Source organism: Leptodactylus fuscus, chromosome 8 (assembly GCF_031893055.1).
Source record: "Leptodactylus fuscus isolate aLepFus1 chromosome 8, aLepFus1.hap2, whole genome shotgun sequence".
Taxonomy (NCBI): domain Eukaryota; kingdom Metazoa; phylum Chordata; class Amphibia; order Anura; family Leptodactylidae; genus Leptodactylus; species Leptodactylus fuscus.
In genome coordinates this window covers 36,174,136-36,197,026 of record NC_134272.1, presented here as the reverse complement: position 1 = coordinate 36,197,026, position 22,891 = coordinate 36,174,136, and the positions used below count along the sequence as shown (strand labels likewise).

The 22,891-nt window shown below is 42.1% G+C and overlaps 2 protein-coding genes across 2 annotated transcripts in view; both read right to left on the bottom strand.

The window, feature by feature from the left end:
* Positions 1-12,165, bottom strand: part of LOC142216203 (carboxypeptidase O-like) — a 33,369-nt gene extending 21,204 nt beyond the window's left edge. The window contains exons 1-5 of the mRNA XM_075283852.1: positions 12,086-12,165; positions 7,075-7,150; positions 4,312-4,436; positions 2,423-2,537; positions 425-526 (exon numbers count right to left, since the gene is read on the bottom strand). Coding sequence (XP_075139953.1) covers positions 425-526; positions 2,423-2,537; positions 4,312-4,436; positions 7,075-7,150; positions 12,086-12,165 — 498 coding nt within the window. The remainder of the gene's footprint in view (positions 1-424; positions 527-2,422; positions 2,538-4,311; positions 4,437-7,074; positions 7,151-12,085) is intronic.
* LOC142216492 (gamma-crystallin-1-like) overlaps positions 1-22,891 on the bottom strand; it is a 347,542-nt gene that overhangs the window by 51,455 nt on the left and 273,196 nt on the right. The window lies entirely within an intron of this gene.

Genomic DNA, 22,891 nt, shown 5'->3' with positions numbered 1-22,891 from the left:
GGAATATCAGCGCAACTGCATCGCTGTGCAGTTAAAGCGTACAATCCACATGGACTATAATGGGGTCCGTGCGCTGTAACTGCATAGCCCTCCTCCTAAACACTCTCCTCCTGCTACTCATGGACTTGGTGACTCTCCTTTAGTCGAATAGTGGTTTCCCCTGAAATGAGCATTTTTTCCCATAGACTATAATGGGATGCGATATTCGATCGAGTAGTCGAATATTGAGGCTCTACTCGAAACGAATATCGAATCTCAAATATTTCACTACTCGCTCATCTCTACTAATAATCAGTCATCAATTATTGTGCCTGTAAAATTCCTATAACCTTTGTGTCACAGTGTGGCTAACCTGTTAAGTATTAGTTAAACTGTTGTTGTATCTGCATGTGTCATCTGAAGGTTTTCACTCCTTTTTACTTACCTTGAAGTAGTAAATAGGCCTTTCTTCATATGTGTGTCCCGCTAGATGTTGTGATACCACATCACTATATTTGTCTTTAATCAGGTCCATCCAGTTATAAATCTGATAAACATATTGGAGAAATTGGTAGTTATCACCCACTTTATGAATAAACAACATATGTAACATATGAAGTTCTCTGTATTATTTTCATGTTCTTTTTTAAAAACTTTTATGTGTTAAACATGAATATAAAGACAGAAGTAAAGATAGTATTGGACATCTGTTATAGAATACTAAGTCGCTCCAGGTCCTGATGACAACCCTTCTCAATTCCAACTTCTTCCATTCTCTGCATTGTCAAGGGAAACTTTACTGTGGATTCATTTTCAATGAGGAAATGGAAAAAATAAAGTTTTTTTTCTTGTCACCATTCATAGCTGCTGCCCATAGGTTTCACATGTTTTTCATATAAAAATATATACAGCTTATAAGTTTGTTGAAGGAGGACTAATAATTGAGGATGTGAGACATAATTTTGATTCAAAAGTGCCCAATAACATTGTACCTAAAGGAGCCAAAAATCTGAGTCTAAGGGTCTGTTGACACGGGCACAGAGGGGGCGGATTATGGCGCGTAATCCACGTCATAATCCGCCTCCTCACAATGATGGTCAATGTAGACCGCTAGGCTACTTTTTTTCGTGAGCGCCATTTTGTTGCTCATGGAAAAAAGAAGCAGGCTGCCCTTTCTTCAGGTGGATTCTGCGACTCATTGAGCCAGGGCTTCCGCCTCGCGGCAGCAACCTCCGGAGTCGGCCCATTCATTTGAGCCAACTCCAGAGGGGAAAGCCGTGACTGTCAGAAGTCGTGGCAGGCGGGTTTTGATGCGAGAGTGACGCGGCTCCCCGCGTCACTCTCGGTGCCAAAATCCTTGCTTCCGCTCCCCGTCTGAACTTACCCAAAGGCCTCACGTAGCTGGTCGCAGCGGAAAAGTGATTAAGATACCAACGCTTTTCACATTTCTGTTTCCATTACACTATATGGAAACTGCTGGCATTTCTGTTGGTATAATTGACATGCTGCGATTTACAAAAAAGGCCATGGTTTTGGAAAAAGGAGCATTCCCACTGAGCCTATTTTTCTGCAATGTGTGGATGGGATTTGCTGGATTGCAGAGCGCAGCATTGGCGCTGCTTTACGCCATGTGGAGCCCTGGCCTGAAGGTGTGTTCTAGATCAGTGCTCCAAATTATTTTTTGGCCGGAGGTCATGTTAGGCTGAGACAGCGCTGCACCTTCCATGAGGCGACCTGAAGCGACCTGAGAGACCAGACTATGGGGATAATGTCACTCCTTAAGTAGAGACCACCTTTTCAGCATAACAGCATAACAGAGGCACTGTCTCCCTGTTTACATCTTGGGAGACAGATTTGCATATTCTTCCCATGTTCCCTTGCAGTGGAGCAACTATGGCTGTATAAGTCTCCACACACCTGAAAAGGTGGTCTCTCCTTAAGGATAGACGTTATCCCCATATACAGATAGATAGTAATTGATTTGGTTATAACCCCGCATTATGCAGTAAAGACTTCTGGACAAGTCAGGCATGATGTTCAGGGTGCTTCCCATAGAGGGCGGCATAACAGAGGCACTGTCTCCCTGTTTACATCTTGGGAGACAGATTTGCATATTCTTCCCACATACAGATAGATAGGAATACAGCACTACATCATGCACTGCTGCCTCTTCATTTCTTTGGATTGGTTGGGCCCCCAAAGGTCACCCCACACCAATCACAAATTGATGGTATGTCCCAGCAATATGCCACAGTTATATAGGATGGGAATACCCCTTTAAAAGTAAATCTGTTACTGACAATCATTTATTTTTTAAGGAAATAGAGTTGAATTAAAATTTGCTGCAGTTCTACTGTAAAGTTATGCTTGTATACTGTATTACCATGAAGCGGTTTTATTATCACAGTGTGTCTCTTATGCATATTGGAATTTTCCCACTTACCTCATCCATTGGGTGATACTCTGTATATTCATATTGTTCCAGAGATATTGGCCCATTTCTTTGCATCCTCACACTTGAGCGATCTATCAGCTTCTGTATATCTTCTATTGTGATCCTGGTAAGTATAGATTTACATAACATTAAAGGGTTTTCCAGAAGTTTAATAACGATGACCTATCCTTAATCCCTTCCCGCTACAGGCATTGTTTTGATTTTCGCTTTTTGTTTTTGACTCCTGCCTTCCAAACCCCATACATTTTTCCATTCATTGAGCCATATGAGGACTTACTGTTTATGGAATGTACTAGGAAGTTGGAAAAAATTCAGGATCAGGTGAAATTAAAGAAAAATTGGATCAATGTGACCGACAGGTTTTGCTTTGAAGGCGTTCACTGGGCAGCCAAAATGACATGTCGCTTGTATTCTATGGGTTGGTACAATTCCAAATTTTATTATATAGTTGTTTTTTTGTATTGTTTTTTACATTTTAACCTCTTAAAAAAAAATCTAAAATCTAAGACTTTATAAAAATTTATTTTCTTGGAGTTGTCATATTCTCCCTTTTTTTTCACAGCCAGACGTACTTTTCAGCGATATCATTTTGTGGAAGGTCTGATGTTTTGTAGAGATGAGCAAACACTGTTCGGATCAGCCATTCCGAACAGCACGCTCCCATAGAAATTAATGGAAGCACCTGGCACGGCGACCGGCCGCCGGCAAAGTGTACGTGCCAGGTGCTTCCATTCATTTCTATGGGAGCGTACTGTTCGGAACGGCTGATCCGAACAGTGTTTGCTCATCTCTAATGTTTTGATCACACTTTATTCAAATTTTTATGGAAATTTATAGAAATTTTTATGAAAAAAACAGCAAAAAAAAAAAATGGCAATTTCGCGGTTTTGATTGTTTTTCCAACTACAGTGTTCACCGTATGGGAAAAATATTTTTATGTTTGAATAACGGGCATTTTCAGATATGGAGCTGTATAGGATTTTACTCAATTCATGGAAAACCTAAAATAAAATTACAGTTGTGTGTTATATTTTAATTTTTTTTATTTGTTAAACATTTTGTTTTAGGGGATTAATGTGTTAATGTGATTACACTGGCTGTCATCTTGTATCCTAAGGTTATACTGGGAAAACCAAGAGGGCCTTCATTAGACCCCTGGCTCCCATGTAATGGCATTAGACCCAGCAATTTCATTTGCAGGGATATGAATGCCGACAGTACGTAGCCCCTTCCCTCTATGACCTCTTAGAGGCTGCAATCCCTATTGACCGTGCCCTCTGAGGGGTTTGGGATTGAATGCCCTAAATTGGTGGATAGGACCAGGTGCCACCCTAACCTGGTGTTAAAAAGAAACAGCCTATCCTGTCCTATCCCAAGCAAAGTAGTATCCTACTGTACTGTGCCTCCTCTGAGCTAGGATAGGCTACTTTTTTTTACCCTGAATTAGAACAATTCCATTTTATTTTATTGGCATAATGTGTTGTTGCAATAAAATGCAGGTGATTTGAACAAGCAGAAAAAGACGGTTATCCCTGTGTTGCGTTGTGTTTGGGGGCCATAAAAGAATGTTTCTGATCCTATTTAAGGGTCCTGTAGAAATCTGTTATTGGTTTGGAAGGTATTTGGGACATGAAGTCAATTCTGACTAATACAAATGGAAAGTCTTCCTTATGTATCCATTACAAGAATAACCTATTTTTACTGTTGCTCCGATTTTCTGACCGATCAGAGGAATAAAAATGGTAACAGCAGTGTGAATGTATCTTAAAAAGGAATACACAAAAAGTTATACTGTGCTATCAAACATTCATGTTAGTAAAATATACTGTGCATAGAAGTTGTAAATTGTATAGCGCATAGTTATTTTATAAGCATACTTAAAAGGTATATTTCTTTGCACGAGGTTTTCTTTCATCTGCTGGATGTGGGAAGCTTGGACATGAACTTGTAGATCTGTTCCAGGATATATGTCATTTATGCTGTCAGGCTTCCACAGGTCAAGCTAGAAAAAGGAAGAATTTAGCATTTAACAAAATTGCTTTGTTAGCATAAATATATTATACTTGCATTATGTAACAATATTCACTAACATGTACATGAAATATTTCACGTGTATGACACCTTGTGTTAGATTGCTCCTCTCAGTGACACTAACTGTGTTTTACAGTACTAGCATAATGAATGACATTCTGGATAATCCCATCCACAAACTGCAGAAAAAAACAGCTGCGGAAATGCTGCTTTTTCAAAAATGTCAGCCTTAGGCTAAGTTCACACTACTGATACACTGCCTGATTCTGAACATTAAAACATGCGTATAAAGCAGATCCCATTCATTTCAATGGGAGCCGGCATACGAGCGTTCCCCATTGAAATGAATGGGCTGCTTTTTTCACTACGAGCGCTCCCATTGAAGTGAATGGGATGTGCTCGCGTGTACAGCTCGGCATGAGCAGAGCTAGCCGTACACAACAGTGCTTCCCATTCACTTCAATGGGAGCGCTCGTAGAGAAAAAAGCAGCCCATTCATTTCAATGGGGAGTGCTCGTATGCCGGCTCCCATTGAAATGAATGGGATCTGCTTTATACGCGCTGATTCTGAACGTATTTTAACGTTCAGAATCAGGCAGTGTATCAGTAGTGTGAACTTACCCTTAGCCCTGGAAATGCGTTTTTTTTTTTAATTTAGGTCCTGTGTTGTGGAAAAGTGTCATTTATTTTCTATGCTGTATATTTTGCTGTGTTTTTTTTGTACCAATGCCAATGGTGGATTGAGCAGAAGGGAGAAACATAAGAACTTTCTTATTCCTTTTGTAGCCACTTCTGGGTTTGATTAAAAAAAACACATCAAAATCTGCAGTAAATAATCTTTTCTGCAACGTGGGGCCTTATCTTAATGAAGGAAGAAAAAATGCAAAGAAAAATGCTGCAAAAATGCAATGATTAATGCGGTGGGAAATAAATGCTATGCATTTTCTTTGCATTATTTTCCCATAGCATTTTTTTTTTATTGTGGTCCACTATGTGCGACCTTATACTTCTCTGTCTCAGAAATGGGAGCCAGTAGAAGTAACCTGTATTTTGAGCTGTTTCCCAGCATTCATTTTATTTTGTACAAATAAACTATATTCAGCAAACTTGTCTATTTATAATAATGATGCCATATTAAAGTTAGAAATGGTTAGATGAATTTCTAAAAAGTATTAGGAATGTCTATGGACTTCTCAATGGGATCCTATCATTCAATCACAATTTTTTCTTATTAACACGTCGGAATAGCCTTAAGAAAAGCTATTCTTCTCCTACCTTTCGTTGTCTTCTCTGCGCCGCTGTTTGCTTGAAAATCTGTTTTTTTGTCAGTATGTAAATGAGTTCTCTTGCAGCACTGGGAGCGGGCCCCAGCACTCAAACAGCACTGGACGAGTCCCTAATGCTGCCAGAAAAACTCTCCAGTGCCGCCTCCATCTTCTTCTGGAACGAGGTCTTCACCGCGTCTTCTTTCGGCGCATGCCCGCCGGCCACAAGAAAATGGCCGCTTTCAATACTGTGTAAGCGGCCATTTTTCTTGTGGCCACTTTTTTGTGGCCCAAGGCCTAGAAGTTAGAAACCACCACCGGAAGACGCGGTGAAGACCTTGTTCCAGAAGAAGATGGAGGTGGCGCTGCAGAGTTCTCTGGCAGCATTGGGGATGCCCCCAGTGCTGTTTGAGCGCTGGGGCCCACCCCCAGTGCTGCAAGAGAACTCATTTACATACCAACAAAAACCGGATTTTCAAGCGAATGGCGGCGAGGAGAAGACAACAAAAGGTAGGAGAAGAATAGCCTTTCTTAAGGCTATTCCGACGTGTTGAGAAAAAATTGTGATTGAATGATAGGATTCCTTTAACAACATAACTGAGTTTGATAGTTAATAGCACTATATTTTTTTGCTTTTATCTCTATTTTGAAAGACACCATACAAATTTTTTTTGGTGTGGTATAAAACAGCAGCAAAAATATATATAATTTTTTTAAAACCTTTTTGGCACTTTTTAATTTTTTAAATTACCAAGGGTTAGCTGATGGTAAGTGGCCAACCAGCACAGTTTACTCTCCATGTGTTTCCAGCTTTAGTTTGGTTTCATGGAGTGTTTTGTTGCCAAAAGCACAGCAGCCAGATGTTACATACATTAAAGTTGACAATGAAATATAAAACACACTACATACAAAGTAAGGCATTATGCTTTGTGTTGTTTTTGTGTATTTTATGGGGGTCAGTGGTATCTTTTTCTTATTAGGCTTCTCTATGGGACTTAAAAAATACCAAAAAAGGTGTTTGACAAATATGATATCACCAAAAATACCGTGAAAGTCTCTTGAACTTTATTACTTTTTCTTTAATTGAAAAATGCTTGTGAAAAAATAATAAATCACTGACAATAAATGGAATTAGAAAGATTATTAGAGATGAGCGATCACTATTCGAAACAGCCATTTCGAATAGTACGCTCCCATAGAAATGAATGGAAGCGGCTGGCACGCAGACTTTGCCGCTTAACCCCCCGCGTGCCAGCTATGTCCATTCATTTCTATGGGAGCGTGCTATTTGAAACGGCTGTTTTGAATAGTGTTCGCTCATCTCTAAACATTATGTCTTCTTACCTGCCATTGTATTGACAATTCCTGTAGGTACTTTGCTTGCTGCGGTGTCTGTGGCGTGACTTTTAGGACTTGATCACTAAATAAATCAAAATGATCCATTATATAGTGACATAGCATTTGTAGTGACCATAGTACTTAATATAAATATTATGTTACCTAAAAATTGTATAATCCATTTAATCTCAGACCACAGCAGCCAGAGTATGACTTTTCTTTGCACTTTCTATATCCCCCCACATTGTGTATATATTGTGGATTGTGCTAACTAAACAGAAAAGCAAATGCCAAATTCTCTATATTGCACAGCTCATGTTGCCAAGGAGTTAAACACGTTAATATTGATATAGACAAAAACCAAGCAAAGTAAATTTTAATTTCAATAATTGTTGTGTTTAATACAAGAAAAAGGAATGTACAATAACAATGTAAGCTCATAAAAACATGTACCACACAAATATAGGAATGCATGTCTATGGGATGGGGTCCGACCAACAGTGGGACAGGCTCTAGGCTGATTGGGTTAATATACCCACTGATGGTGACAATAAAACCATTTACCTACGTGAGAGAGAAGATTAAGTCATTGGAGGTGGGAAGAGAAGGATCCTCTTCCCCCACAAAGTATGAAGCTGACTTAAGCCCTGGTGCTGACTGGAACAGATTTGTTCAAATTGGCCATTTGTAAGTATCATAGAGATCAGCTCAGAAAGAAGAGACAAGTTAGTTTTACATCTAGGAGCAATTGAGAGACATGTAGCATTGAGACCTGACATAGGAAGGTTCTGTCTTTAATCGGTACATTATGTGTGCCCAGTATAGGAGGGCCATCTCTGACATCTTAACAATATTTATGCAAAGTTGTATGTTCAATAAGAAAAACACAGATGCCCAAAATGGTTGACAATAGGGCAATGCCAAAATATATGTAATAGCGAACCTACGTTGCCGCATCCCTTCGAACAATTACTGGAAGTATTGGGATAGAATCTAGTATGGCACAAACACAAACTACCCAGGGGTCCGTCAGCCATGCCCATACACAAACAATTACAGCTGGCAGATGGTTGAAAAAATTCAATACAACCAATTTTGATTGTGATCAACCCGTCCTCTGTATGGCATGAAAGTTTGTAGGTATACATATATATACAATTGATTGTTTGCAAAATGTTCAAAATCTACCACTTCACTAGTCTAAAATCTAATGTGCATTGCCAGCTGACGATAGCTAATAGGAACATAAGTTGTTAATTGGATGTAGTTTTGAATAACTAAAGGGGGGTAAATATTGGTAAATTGATTTATTCTTTAATTCTATATTGAAAGTAAACAAGTATCATGTGCTTACATAGTCTTACTACTTTTATAACATTTTGTGGAACATGAGATTATTTGATTAAGCCCCAACTATCATGTACTGGCATAAATACCCTGCATTTATTGGATTGTTGTTGCCCAATATATGGAGCACAGCACCCTCCTTCTAAAACCAGTTAGATGTTGTGGTTGCTTTTGGCCGTGGTATCTAAAGGGTTAATGGCAACAGCTAGGGATGAGCGAGTAGTATTCGATCGAGTAGGTATTCGATCGGATACTACGGTATTCGAAATACTCGTACTCGATCAAGTACCACTCGCTATTCGAATGTAAAAGTTCGATGCAGAACCAGCATTGATTGGCCGAATGCTATACAGTCGGCCAATCAACGCTGGTTCTTCTCCTACCTTTAGAAGTCTTCTCCGTGCCGCTTTGACTGTAAGCAGCCATTTTCTTGTAGTGCGGGCATGCGCAGTCGGCTCTGCCCAGGCCCGATGCCTGGCAGAGTGAATTCAGAGCCGGAAGATGCCGCGGGGACGCTGCATGGAGAAGACTTCTCGGAGGATCCAGCCCGACCCTCACTCGTGGACTTGGTAAGTATAATTTGATCGAACGTTGCCTACCCCTGAAACGAGCATTCCCCCCCCCCCCCATAGACTATAATAGGATTCGATATTCAATTCGAGTAGTTGAATATTGAGCGGCTACTCAAAACGAATATCGAATATCAAACATTTTACTGTTCGCTCATCTCTAGCAACAGAATTTCCCTACTTACCACCCACCTCTGTGTCTCTCCTAATGGCAGTTAGTGAGTGGGAGACAAAGAAGACACCCCTGTACCGGAATGGGGAGTGAGGGGCTTAAAAACCTTATTATGCCCTAATGCTTGGCAATTAGGATGTAAAACGAGCAGAGCAGTGGAGGGAACGGGTTAATGATTGACGTTTCATTCGGTCACTTAGTTTAACTGTTGAAATGTTTGTTGGCTGAATGTGACTTTACGATTCTGTAATGTACCCAACTATAATTACCCCCATGTATAATTTACATCTACGACCAATACAGTTGTAAATAAGTCATAGATGACTCTGCATATCCGTCTTTATGGGGTTATAAAGGAAATAAATATTTTGGTAATTACTGTTCTTGCTTAAGTTATATATGGCTATAAAGACGTCTTTACATTACAGAAGTATATTTATAAGAAATGTATTCTGCTCGTCTAACATAGTCTGTCAGCATATTTCAGCGCATTATTGAGTTCTTATTGTGCTTAATATGACGTAAAGTCCATACGTGTGTGTTTTTATTACCATCAATTTGAAAGGTTGGACTTGAAAGTTAATATTCTCTGCTTGTCAGTGCGACATATTTCAGAACAGATTTAACCTACATTTCACAATGAAATAGTTCCTGGAATTTTTTATTTCCCTAAATTTATCAATAAAATTTGACAAAGTATGTATTAAAATAATGTAGAAAGTGTATTAACAAAAACATATGTAACATCAGTAACTATTTTCTACAAATGTTTAGAAAATACAATGCAATCTATCCTGATGTCGTAAGCAAGACCTAAAGAAATCTATAAGCCCATGTTGACTCCACATTTGATTTGAGACTGGCAAAGGTACCTCTGTACAAATCTGGGCAGAAAATACCTTTGCCGGTCTGATTTGAAAAATTGAACTTAGAGGTGAGAAAACAATGGCTGCATATACAATACATGCAACTAAGAATAAGACGACGTTCAAGCAATGTTTTACATCTGTATTGCAATACATACAATACTTGTGATCTTCTCTAAAATGCAAGTCAGATGCGCCCACCCACAGAATCCCATTGAGTTCAATATAATAAGATTACTCATGTCACTTCTCTGTAGTGTATTGTTTGCAGTAAACAATGCTGTCAAAAACTCTTCAGAATACCAGACACTTCTTAGATCCATTTGCTGCAACTCTTTCACGATCACTCCGCAAATGATGTTCCTAAATATGCCTTCTCCGGGATATAATCCTAAAAAAGATAGACTAGCCAACCACTTGCTGACCGCAGCGAGATTGATTATATCTTTGTACTGGCTGCAGAAAGTGTCTCCCCCATTCTCAGTTTGGGAAGAAAAAGTATCACAAATTGCTCAGTTTGAGGAACTCCTTGCTTGCGCTCAAAGGTCTACTGACGCCTACAAACGTACTTGGTCACCTTGGCTACTTAGACACCTAGCTTGACTGTATAGAGTGTGCTCACCATCGAAATATCCGGAGTCTGTGATTCTGTTTACCTCCTGTTCCCCTCTTTTTTCTTCTTTCTCTTCATTCCCTCTTTTCTACACCCTGGTTCGGTCTTTCCCTACTAGTATCTGTCTTTTTCACCTTTCCTCTCTTTCTCCTTCTCTCTATGTTCTACACGCCGTGTGTGTCCTGCCTCCCTCCCTCGTTGCCCCTCTGCCGAGTCCCCCCTTGCCACCGCCCTCCTCCTCTTCCTACCATCTCACTCTTCCACCCCTTCTTAATTGTGCTTACTTGTGCTTTATACCATTGATGTTTTTGATATTGGCTTAATGCTTACAAGATTTGCGGTTACATTTTCAGCTTCACTATTGTTAAGTTGACTATGCTCCTGTTTGTGTTATTACTCACTTTTATGTATGTTTGCAATATCACTCAATAAACGTTGGAATTAAAAAAAACCAAACAAACAAAAAAAAAAACTCTTCAGAATACATACCAAAACGGGAAAAAAACACTAAAATGAGATTTTGGAGTTTTCAGCCTGTACTATATTTGGTTAACAGTAAATTAAGTTGCAACACTCAATGTCAAATAGTAGCTACAAATGGAAATGAAAAGAAAGATAAAGTGGGAAAACAATATGTGTTTGAAGTATAATATTGTCCCCTATATGAACCCCTTGTATGTCGTCATCTTAGGTATGGGGTGTAGTGTTAGAGTACACAGATGGAAGAATGATATATATGGATAGATAGATAGATAGATAGATAGATAGATAGATAGATAGATAGATATAGGAATATTACTACTAGACCAATACTTATCGAACTAAAAATAAACACTATATGTTTTTGAAAATAAAATAAAATGTTTATTCTCTTTTCCTCCTAAAACAATGTGTTTTGTAAGGGTCAGAATACCACTTTAAGTGATTTCAGATATCATGGGTTTTTCTTTTGAGAAATGATCTCTCAGCTGTTTTGTGACCTGAAGGAGAATGCCAGACATACACTACAGGAGAAGCATGTTGTTAGTTCTCTATTGTGAGCATTAATGGTGTTCTATACTCTATGTAACATTGGTGGGATTTGCTGAAGACTTAGATAAAGTTTCTTAGATGACACATAGTCATCCTTAGTTCTAAATCCTTGACTTTTTTATAAACAGTAGATATCAAATAATACCAATTTTTATATGTAAAGTACATTATATCAGTATGTAGAGTACATAGTTGAAGATGTAGAGAAGGTCAGAATCTATATTTTTCCTATAAATTATAAAAATAAATGTACAGAGCCTTTCAGTAAGAATATTCCACATTTACTATGATTCTTTGTCTTCATTATTGTTAATTATCCTGAAATGTTTCAATATTTTAAGACAATTACTCAACAAAATACAAATGCTTTTCTGCAGATGAGTATAACAAATTCAATATAATATCTCTACACACTTACCCATCATATTTCACTCTAATACATGTCCCATTATGTAGCAGGAATCCCACCAGACAAATGGCCCAAGAAAAAGACTTCATTCTTTGTCTTTAGGACTTAGTATAATGGGTTAGATGACTAAACTCATCTCATCTGATTGTTATATGCACATTTTGTGGGGTATAAATGTGTAACCTGGTTGATCCATGTCATAAAGATAATGTTATCTATAATATCTCTGAGACAATTAGTCTTACAAGGGTGCCATAAACCTCTCTGCTTTCCACCTTAATGGTTTATCTTTAATATCTCTATCTCTATCTTTCTAGCTATCTGTCTCTCACTATCTCACAATTAAAAGATAAAACACTTTAGGATGTAGATATTACTAAACTGGAACTGGCTGTAAGAAACTGAGAGATTTGTAGTACTGGAAAATTAGAATTCAGTGACTATTAGAACTATTCTAATATTTCTAGCCTTGAAGCAAAACTGTAAATTCTATGGGGTCAGGATAGTTGTTACAGACAGTAGCCAAAATAACTTCATATATATGTGGTGGTGGGACAGAAAAAGGGGGTCATATTCTGTATGGAGAGCCCAAAAAAGGGGGTCATGTATCATGTGGTGGGCCAAAAAAGGGGAGTTGTATATCATGTGGAAGCCTAAAAAATGTGTGTTACATTATGTGGGAACCAAAAAGGGGATTATTTTGATCTTCCAATGGCAGAGTGTGTCCTAAGTATGGGGTCCTCCATCAAACAATCAAAAATATCCAGCGGGATATTTTTTTTGGGGGGTGGCCGCCTTTCTATAGTTCTATAACCCTGAGAACAATACTTAGGAGGTAGAAAAGAACCTGGATTATCCCTGTACTGATTATCCCTGTATAAAGGGAACATGCTACATCAAACTCATGGCGACTGAGTGACAATTTACAGAATTTCAAAATAAAAAAATTGGGGCACACTATCAGTTTGCTTACTGCCTAGCCTGGACTAAATTCCAAAAGTGATCATGAGGTAGAAGTTGTTCTTCTTGCAGACAGTTATCCACTCCTCTGTGTCTGTGGGTTGCTACATGCAGTAATCTTTTACCATATACTGCTGCTCAAACTGATGATCCAGCATGTGACACAGTGCAACTCTATATGTGCTCCACCTCACAAACATGAAATGAAGGACAGGAGTGTAAGTAATTGCTTCCCCTGGTGAAGCAAGGGACAGGAGATGGTCTGGTCTAGTGGAGGAACTGAAGGAGACCTTATCAACATTGCGTTAGCAGAGCGACAATTTACATTATTTCAAGAAAAATCTGGGGTGTGCAAGGCCTGACAACGGAAAAAGCTAGAACATCTTGTGAAATGGAAATGTTTTTTTTTTTTTATGACCATGAAAACAGGACTTGTGAGCCAGAAAAGATTCTGGATTATCCTGCTGGCTATCCCTGAATGGGACTAAATGTCAAATCAACATTGTGTTGTTGGAGTGACACTTTACAGAAGTTCAGGGAAAATTTGTGTAGAAATGTAGAAGCATTGCCAAAAGTGACCCCTTTATTGGTGCACATGTGACACCAAGTAGTGACAATTGACATCATTTCAAGAAAAAATTGGGGTACACTACAAGTGTGTGCACTGCCTAGTTTGCAGGCTGAAAAAGCTGGACTATCCTACAAAAGAGATCATGATGTAGAATTTCTTCTTCTTCTTTCTCTCAAAGTTAACCAGTTCCACTCCATTGTGCCTGTGGTTTGTTGCATAAAGTAATCATTCACCATATACTTCTGCTCAAACCAATACTCCCGCATGTGCAACAGCTCCACTCAATGTGCACGTCACCTTACAACCATGAAATGTGGGAGGGGAATGTAAGCAATGACTTGCTGAGGGTGGGAAATGGCCAAGTGTGGAATAACTGGTAGAACCGGATAAGTCCCACCTGGTGTTGAAATTGTGCTTGCCCTATACTTCTGAGGAAATGTCAGTACTAGAAAGCACCGGGACTGCCGCATTTCTAGAGAATGTGGCCTCTGAGGTTCAAAAAAACAGGAATAAAGTGGACTTGTTCTCTTGGTCCCACTAATTCTATTTTGCCAAATGAGTGATGTTATTTCACGTACTGACAGACCAAATTCCTACATGTGTACCTGCACGCCCACGGCTAATTATCTGCTTGCAGATCTTGCCCCTTACCATCATTTCATAATGTATAAAAAATGTGCCATATGGAGGAAATGTATCTGCCAGTTCCTCCCCCACCTGAGCAGGTCATTTGGATGTTGGGGCTGCACATCTGGTGGAATTTTTACTGTCACTACTCTCTTCTTTTGATGTCACCTTGTTACCCATACCTGGTTGCCATGTTTTATCTGTAATAGAATTATCATTGTATTCAGTATTGTCATCGTCTTCTCCACTTGTTTGTGACTCATCATGGCAATGGAATTCTTCTATGCCCTCACAATTCCTAACATATTCCCTCATAGTGCCCCTACTATTACTACTACTACTACTACTACTACTACTACTACTACTACTACTACTACGAAGAAAGCTCTGTGAGACTGTAAATTGGATAAACAACAAAAAATGCTTAAATGACATTTTTTTTAAGGTCAGCACAGGTAGAATCAATGTATTTCTATGTATTTAGTGAAAAAAAAATGTAAACGCTTGCCCAAAAAACCCTTAAAAAGAGAGATTTCATTAACTGACTGTTTCTATATTATTATGTTTAGATGCACTGCATACAGATGAAACTGCTCTATTGCCCAACAGACTTAGATAAAATAAGATTATTGACAATGAAAGGGTTAACTCCTTCACTCTTAATAATTATATTACTAATTTGCCTGTAAGTGATTAAATCTGACAAAACTGTCCTATTCCTAAGATTACCTAGCTTTATTGCTTGCAATTGCAAAATTTTCAGAACTGAGTGCCCTGTATGATGCAGTGAGATGAATCGCAAATTCTTTCCCACATTCACCATTACTACAAATGTCTTGTGTTTAGAGTTGAGCAATCGGGATCGGAAAAGATCGGATTCCAATCGGTGATTGAGCAAATTTCACGATCACGATCGGGATCGGCTGGAAAATGATGTGGGAATGTGGGAAGAAATCTAGCAAACCGAAGGAAGGACATACAAACTCCTTGCAGATTTTGCCCTTGCTCTCATTTGAACCTAGGACTCCAAGTTTTGAAAGGCAACAGTACTTCTCATTATCAGAAAAAGTTAAAGGGATTCTACCATTAAAACCCTTTTTTTTGTGGCTAAGACTGCGGAATAGCCTTTAGAAAGGCTATTCGTCTCTTACCTTTAGATGTGATCTCCACCGCGCCGTTCCTTAGAAATACCGTTTTTTACCAGTATGCAAATTAGTTCTCTTGCAGCGATGGGGGCAGGCCCCAGCGCTGGAAATGCGATGGGGGCGTTCCCACTGCTGCTTGAGAACACGATCCTGCGACGCCTCTATCTTCGTCTGGATCCTCCCCTTCTTTTGTCGTCTTTCTTCGGCACCTCCGACGCCTGCGCAGTTGGCTCTGCCAGTGAGACACTAGTAGAGCCGACTGCGCATGCCCGCACTACAAGAAAATGGCCGTTTACAGTCAAAGTGGCCATTTTCTTGTAGCTCGCAGGCTGCCCGATGCCTGGCAGAGTGAATTCAGAGCTGGAAGACGCTGCGGGGAAGCTGCAAGGAGAAGACTTCTAAAGGTAGGAGAAGAACCAGCGTTGATTGGCTGACTGTATAGCATTCGGCCAATCAATGCTGGTTCTGCATCGAACTTTTCCATTCGAATAGCGAGTGGTACTCGATCGAGTACAAGTGTTTCGAATACCGTAGTATTCGATCGAATACCTACTCGATCGAATACTACTCGCTCATCTCTACACCTTACTCTAGATTCACATTTGCGCTCTGGTTTCCATTCTTTGGGTCCGCTTGGGGACCTGAAAAAAAGAAACCCAATCCTCTTGCAAAATTTTTATCTGCGGAAACTAATGAGGCCCTCCAGGTTTTCGCCTGGTTTCTGCTGGAAGAATGCAGAGAGAAAAGTCCTGCTTTCCTCGAAAGCAGATATGAACCCAGCCTAACGCCTGCTATTGTAACAATATTTCACACCCATGGCCGCCTTCAAGAAAAGGTTCCTTTTCATTTGCGTGTGTCTTGCTTTATAAATGGGAGTACAAGCCAAGTATCTGTACTTTATTAAAAGAGTTAATGTGTTCCAGGATGATCAATTTGCAGAACTTTTTATATGATAATAATCATTGATGTTTAACTATTCAGTCAATAATTTTAGCTGTTGAAGTGTTGGCAGAATTTGGTTTTATGAGGCTGTATTGTACTCAGCCTGGAATCTTTTTGTAATGACCTCAGATGTATAACTTACATTTAAGAGCAGTACATTTGTAAATAAGTCATGGATGACTTTGCACATCCTTTTTATGAGGTCATAAAAGAAATAAACATTTTTGTAGTATGTAAGCACAGTATCTGAAGACTGAGTTAAATATGACTATTAAGTTATAGAAGTATATTTATAATAAAACTTATTATGGGTTGTTAGCATGCGTCTGCATTTTCCGAGCCTTTATGAGGCTTAAAATGACACAAGGTTCATACTTAAGGTTGGCTTGCAGGAACTTTCTATAATCTGAAACCCAGCTATGATTTCCTCATTGTGGCCGAAATGTCCCTGCCACAATAATGAAATCATGGCTGGGTTTCTGCAAAATGTCAGACCATAGAAAGTTCCTGCATCCACGGTCATATAAATTGTAAACTGATCAGGAGAGAAGATCATCACCACTAAAATGGCAATTAAAAAAAAAATTATATTTGCAAAATGTAAATTTTTTTTAAATTCTCTACAAATCTAAATTTGTTCATGGAAAAATGCTAAAGGTTGACTCTATTGTCTTTAAGAAAGTTTGTAACACTAAATAGGTCTTTAATAGATATAAAACTAAAGGTACATAGATAGAAATATTCGATATTCGTTATTCGTTGCAAATAGCCGCTCAATATTAGTCTATTCGAATGAATATCGAACACCATTATAGTCTATGGGAAAAAATACTTTGTTTCAGAGGAACCCACAATTTGACTCAGGAGGGTCACCGAGTCCATTATGACACCTCTGCACTACATACATGTGGTATGTTGAGTTCCAGCGTGTGGGGACATCGCGCAACAGCTGGTGTTCTGGCAGATGGAGGCGTTGCTGGAGGCTTCAGAGGCTAGCAGCGGCTACTGTAGACTTGCAAAAGTGGGTGCACAAGCGCCGCACTTTCATCAGTAGCTCTGGTAAATTGGGGTACGTTTTTAAAAACCATTGCACCACTAAATTGAAAACGTGGGCCAGAAATGGAACGTGTCGGAGGTTGGCAAGTTCCAGAGCCGCTACCAGGTTGCGGCCGTTATCACACATGACCATGCCTGGGCCCAGGTGCAGCGGCGAAAACCATGTTGATGTCTCATCGAAGAGGGCATCCCTCACCTCGGAGGCAGTGTGCTGTCTGTCCCCCAAGTTGATGAGCTTCAGCACGGCCTGCTGACGTCTTCCCATGCCAGTGCTGCAGCATTTCCAGCAGGTAGCTGGGGTCGATGTGATGGCGGAGCCGGAGGAGGAGGTGGAGGGTGGTGGTCCAGAGCCTCTGCCAGGAATGTTGGGTGGGGAAATGAGGTAGACTGCCCCAGTTTGTGACCGGGTCCCAGTCTCAACTACATTCACCCAGTGTGCCGTCAATGAAATGTAGCGATCCTGTCCACATGCACTTGTCCATGCATCGGTGGTCAAGTGGACCTTTTTGCAAAGCGTGGAACTTAGGGCCCGCTTGATGTTGCGTGACAAGTGCTGGTGCAAGGCGGGGATGGCACACCAGGAGAAGTAGTGACGGCTAGGGACGGCATAGCGAGGTGCTGCACTTGCCATCAGGTCATGGAAGGCCTGAGTTTCCACAAGACGGAATGGCAACTTCTCCTGGGCCAGGAGTTTGGAGATGTGCGCAGTTAAGGCTTGTGCATTGGGGTGGGTAGAGCTGTATTTTTGCCTGCGCTCAAACGTCTTGGAGATGGTGGGTTGCTGGGAAGAGGCGCATGATGGTGCAGGAGAAGGAGATGAGGCAGGAGAAGGAGCTGAGGCAGGAAAAGGGGAGAATGAGGGAGAAGTCTCCAAGGTGGTGGAGGAGGATGTGGAGGTGTCCTGGCTGCTGGTCTGGGCTGCAGAGCCAGCACTGGCAACAGTGGGAGAGGCAGTGGCGGCAACACCAGATGATGATTGTCCTGCATTTGCTCTCTCCCACTGAGCCCAGTACTTGCATTCCAAATGACAGTGCATGGCAGTGGTTGTAAGGTTGCTCTTTTCAGAGCCCCTACTCAGTTTTGAGTTGCAAAGTGTGCAAACTGCACTATATTTGTCCCTTGCACATACATTAAAAAATTTCCACACCATCGAAGACCATGATGTGGGAGTTTTTCTAGGCTGGCTGGAATAGGGAACATTTTGGGCTCTGCTGGCTATGGCCTGGCTTTGGTGAAGCAGCTGTCCTTTGCCTCTGGACATGCCTCTGCCTCTAGCCACCCTCTTTGGTGCTGCACTTCCCTCCAGATCTACACTGCTTTCCCCGCTTGACATCCCCCCTGTCCAGGTCGGGTCAGTGTCCTCGTCGTCTACCACCTCCTCTTCCAATTCCTCTCTCAGCTCCTCCTCCTCCTGTACACTGACCATAGCAACAGGCTGCCCTGATGGCAACTGTGTCTCATCATCGTCGTCACTGAGGGCTGATTGCTGGTCAACAACAACAGGAGATGGAGGATGCTCCAGTGTTTGGGCATCAGGACACAGAAGCTCATCTGGTACCTCCGGTGATTCGGGACTTGGTGGGACAAAGAGAGGGACAGTAAATGGACCCGAAAAAAGCTCCTGGGAGGTGGAAAAGGTGGGATTACTTTGCTGGCAAGATTGGGCATGTTGTGAGGAAGGAGAACCAGACTGTTGGGTAGGAGGAGGAGTTGATGTAGAGGTTGACTGGCTGGTGGAGAATGTGATGGAAGCATTATCCGCCAGCCATTGTAACACCTCTTCCTGGTGCTCGGGCCTGGTTAGTGTTGTACCCTGCACCCTACTTAATGTGGCCATCAAGCCGGTGACTGTGGGGAAGCGCACTGCTTGCTGCCGCAGAGCAGTAGCCACGGTAGACGGTGATGGTTGACCGCAACCTTGCTCCCCATCTGCATTTCCACGCCCCCGGCCTCGTCCCTGTCCCTTTGCGCTAGCCTTACACATTTTTATGGTCTATACACCGAGGAAAGCTGGGTTGAGCTTATATAGCCGGACTGAATGCTCTGTATCCCTGTTAGATATATGGGGAGGACACCACTTGCAGAGCTGGGTTGAGCGTATATAGCCGGACCTATTTGCTCTGTATCCCTGTTTTGGGGGACACCACTTGCAAAGCTGGGTTGAGCGTATATAGCCGGACCTATTTGCTCTGTATCCCTGTTTTGGGGGACACCGCCTGCAAAGCTGGGTTGAGCGTATATAGCCGGACTGAATGCTCTGTATCCCTGCTAGGTATATGGGGGGGACACCACTTGCAAAGCTGGGTTGAGCGTATATAGCTGGACCTATTTGCTCTGTATCCCTGTTTTGGGGGACACCGCCTGCAAAGCTGGGTTGAGCATATATAGCCGGACCTATTTGCTCTGTATCCCTGATTTGGGGGACACCGCCTGGAAAGCTGGGTTGAGCGTATATAGCCTGACCTATTTGCTCTGTATCCCTCTTTTGGGGGACACCGCCTGTAAAGCTGGGTTGAGCGTATATAGCTGGACCTATTTGCTCTGTATCCCTGTTTTGGGGGGACACTGCCTGCAATGCTGGGTTGAGCGTATATAACCGGACCTATTTGCTCTGTATCCCTGTTTTGGAGGGACACTGCTGCAAAGCTGGGTTGAGCGTATATAGCGGGACTGAATGCTCTGTATCCCTGTTAGGTGTTTGGGGGGACACTGCCTGGAAAACTGGGTTGAGCGTATATAGCCGGACCAATTTGCTCTGTATCTCTGTTTTGGGGGGACACCCCGTGGAAAGCTCGACTCCTCTCCCTGCAGTATATAGCTCTGAAAAGAGCTGTTGTTTTTATTCCGTTTTTCCCTGCCCACTAGAAGCTAATACCTATCTAGCCCTCAGCAGATCTCTTTCTCTTCCTATCTCTCACCGCAAATGTGACGAAAATGGTGCCGACTATGCTTATAAATGGGAGGTCACATGTTTTCGGCAGCCAATTGTTTTTTTCAATTTTTCTCAATGCCTCCGTTGCCGTAGTTCCTGTCCCACCTCACCTGCACAGTTATTGGTGCAAAAAAAGCGCATGGGAAGGTGGGATGGGATATGAATTGGAATCGAATACCTCGAATGGCCTGATATTCGATTGAATACTTCGATCGAATACCTATTCGATCGAACGGCGTTCGCTCATCTCTAATAGACATCCAAGATCTCAAAAATGATATGCTCTGCAATCTCATTCTCAAACAGGATCATGCTTAAAAGTAGATGATAGCACAGCCCGTCAGAGCAGATATACCGTTAGACAAAGCAAATTAGCTATAATTGTGTCAAATTTGCTTGTCAATACACAAACATTCCCTGTCGTCATACAGCAGCACAATGTGGGGTATTTCTGCCCCTGCGTGCTGGTAGGACAGATGGAATATTTTAATCAGCAATTAATTTAAATATGCATGACTAGGCACAGAGACCTCCCCCCACGTGTTTTTTTTTTTCTTCCTTCGGACGGTAGGACACGTGGGGAGGACTTTGTATCCTCCTTGACCGGGGTTTTGGGTTTTTTGTTACCTCTCCTCGGCCTGTGTATGAGGTCCTGGTCCTTTTCTTTTGTTCATCTTCTTTGTTTTCTGCCTAAGGCAGAAATGAGAAAAAAAAGTTCAGTTTGCGGGCTGCCTATCTGATCAGTTAGCTGCAGTGCGGCCTGTCTGGTTAGGCTCCGCCCGCTTGTGGTTAGACCGTGTTTGTGCGGCCTTGTTTTGGCCGCGCTGCGACCTGGGTTTGGCCGCGCTGCGGCTTGTTCTGGCCACACTTGCAGCCTATTTCTGGCCGCACTTGCAGCCTTGTCTGGCTTACTTGCCGCTTACCTTAGTGGCAGGATCTTGCGGCCTACTTCCAGTCGCTTGCTCTACTTCCAGCCTGCTGCTAGGCCGTCTGTCTGGTGAGGGGCGGGGCTTGGGTGGTGTTGGTTAGCTCCCCGCACCTTGCGGGCAGCTCCTTGCTTGTGGGGCAAGATCTTTATGTTTTATCCCTGCTTTTCTTACAGGGTTTCAAGGTTCTGAGCCCCTTTTTGTTCTCATTATGTTTTGGAGTGCGGGGCTCTGTTAGCAGCGGGTGACCACGCCCCTCCGGCCCCTTCCCTATTGGAGATCCCTCCTCTGGAGGCTCTGGGCCTTACTAGTTACTAGTGGGGCTTGCTGGCACTAGCCTGTATTTGTGTAGCAGTTGCTTAATTGCTTTGGAGCTTCTTATGCTATTCAGCTCAATTATTCAAGTCCTGGGTGGCCTCTTCCTTGAGTATGCAGGTCTTGCTATTATTTCCTATGGTCATACACTAACGTGTTTGTTCCTTCCATAGAGTGAGTGGCTTGTAGCCCAGTATGTCTTCTACTAACCCTCCTCCGGAAGACCATAGAAAACAGAAATCTCCTCTAAGAGGAGGCATTAGGCCTGCGCTGGATGCGGATTTCCCCTGCCTGATGGTAGGTTTTTTCTCACAACCCCCCCCCCCCCCCAAAACAGAGAGAAAATAAATATTTTTCTTTCCCCTTTGGCCCAGTCTATGTAGGGGCCCACTGTTGTTCTTGCAGAGCCGCTCCTCCCGAGAACTTTTCTACTTGAGATGTTATTGTCTGGGTAAGAGACTTCATGGTTTTTTCTTTTTTATGACCGTCCAGCCGTTGGACAGCCCTTTTTTATTTCTCTTTTCTAAGGACATCAGGGATTCCATTTCCCACATCGTCAAGAAACAGCACACTGATAGGCGCTCTTTGTCCTTGCCATCCCTGGTGCGATTAACCATGGACGACCAAACTGTTTCTTCGGATGAGGTTGTCAATTCCAGCAGACCCATACTCCCCATGGATAAGATGGGGAAAACTGCTGAAGTCCATCCTGTCAGGCGACCAGAATGTTGATGGGAAAGCCTCCTCATCCACTTCTGGGAGGTGAAGGGCCTTCCATGTGGACGCAGCCCTAGCCAGGTTGATTGAAACGGAATGGAAACATCCGGAAAGAGCTCATCTACCCTCCAGAGTATTTAGAACCCTGTATCCAATCTCCTCATCCCAGCTTCATCGATGGGGCCCTCCACTTAAGGTGGATATGGCTGTGGCGAAGCTCTTCCGCCGTACAATGGTACCTCTGGAGGACGGCTCTAATTTACAAGACCTGCTGGACTGACGTGTGGACGGGACGCCCAGGAAATGTTATTTGGCCTGCTTGCGCAAACTTTGGTGGCCATATCCTCCACCTTTGTGGCTGACAGTCATCGTTCCAGACTTCAACAACTGGAACGAGATATCGATTCTGGGGTCCCTAGGGATGATATTCTCTCTCATCAATGTCCTCCCTGTTCAATACTGCTGATTATCTGGGCATGGCCTCCCGTCAACAGTTAAAGGTAGCTTCTAAGGGCATGGCACTGCCGCCCAGAGGCTTAGACCCTGGCTTAGACCCTGGAGGGTGGACACAGCCTCAAAATTCACCTTGTGTACCCTTCCATTCGAGCCTGCGGGCTTTGGGCA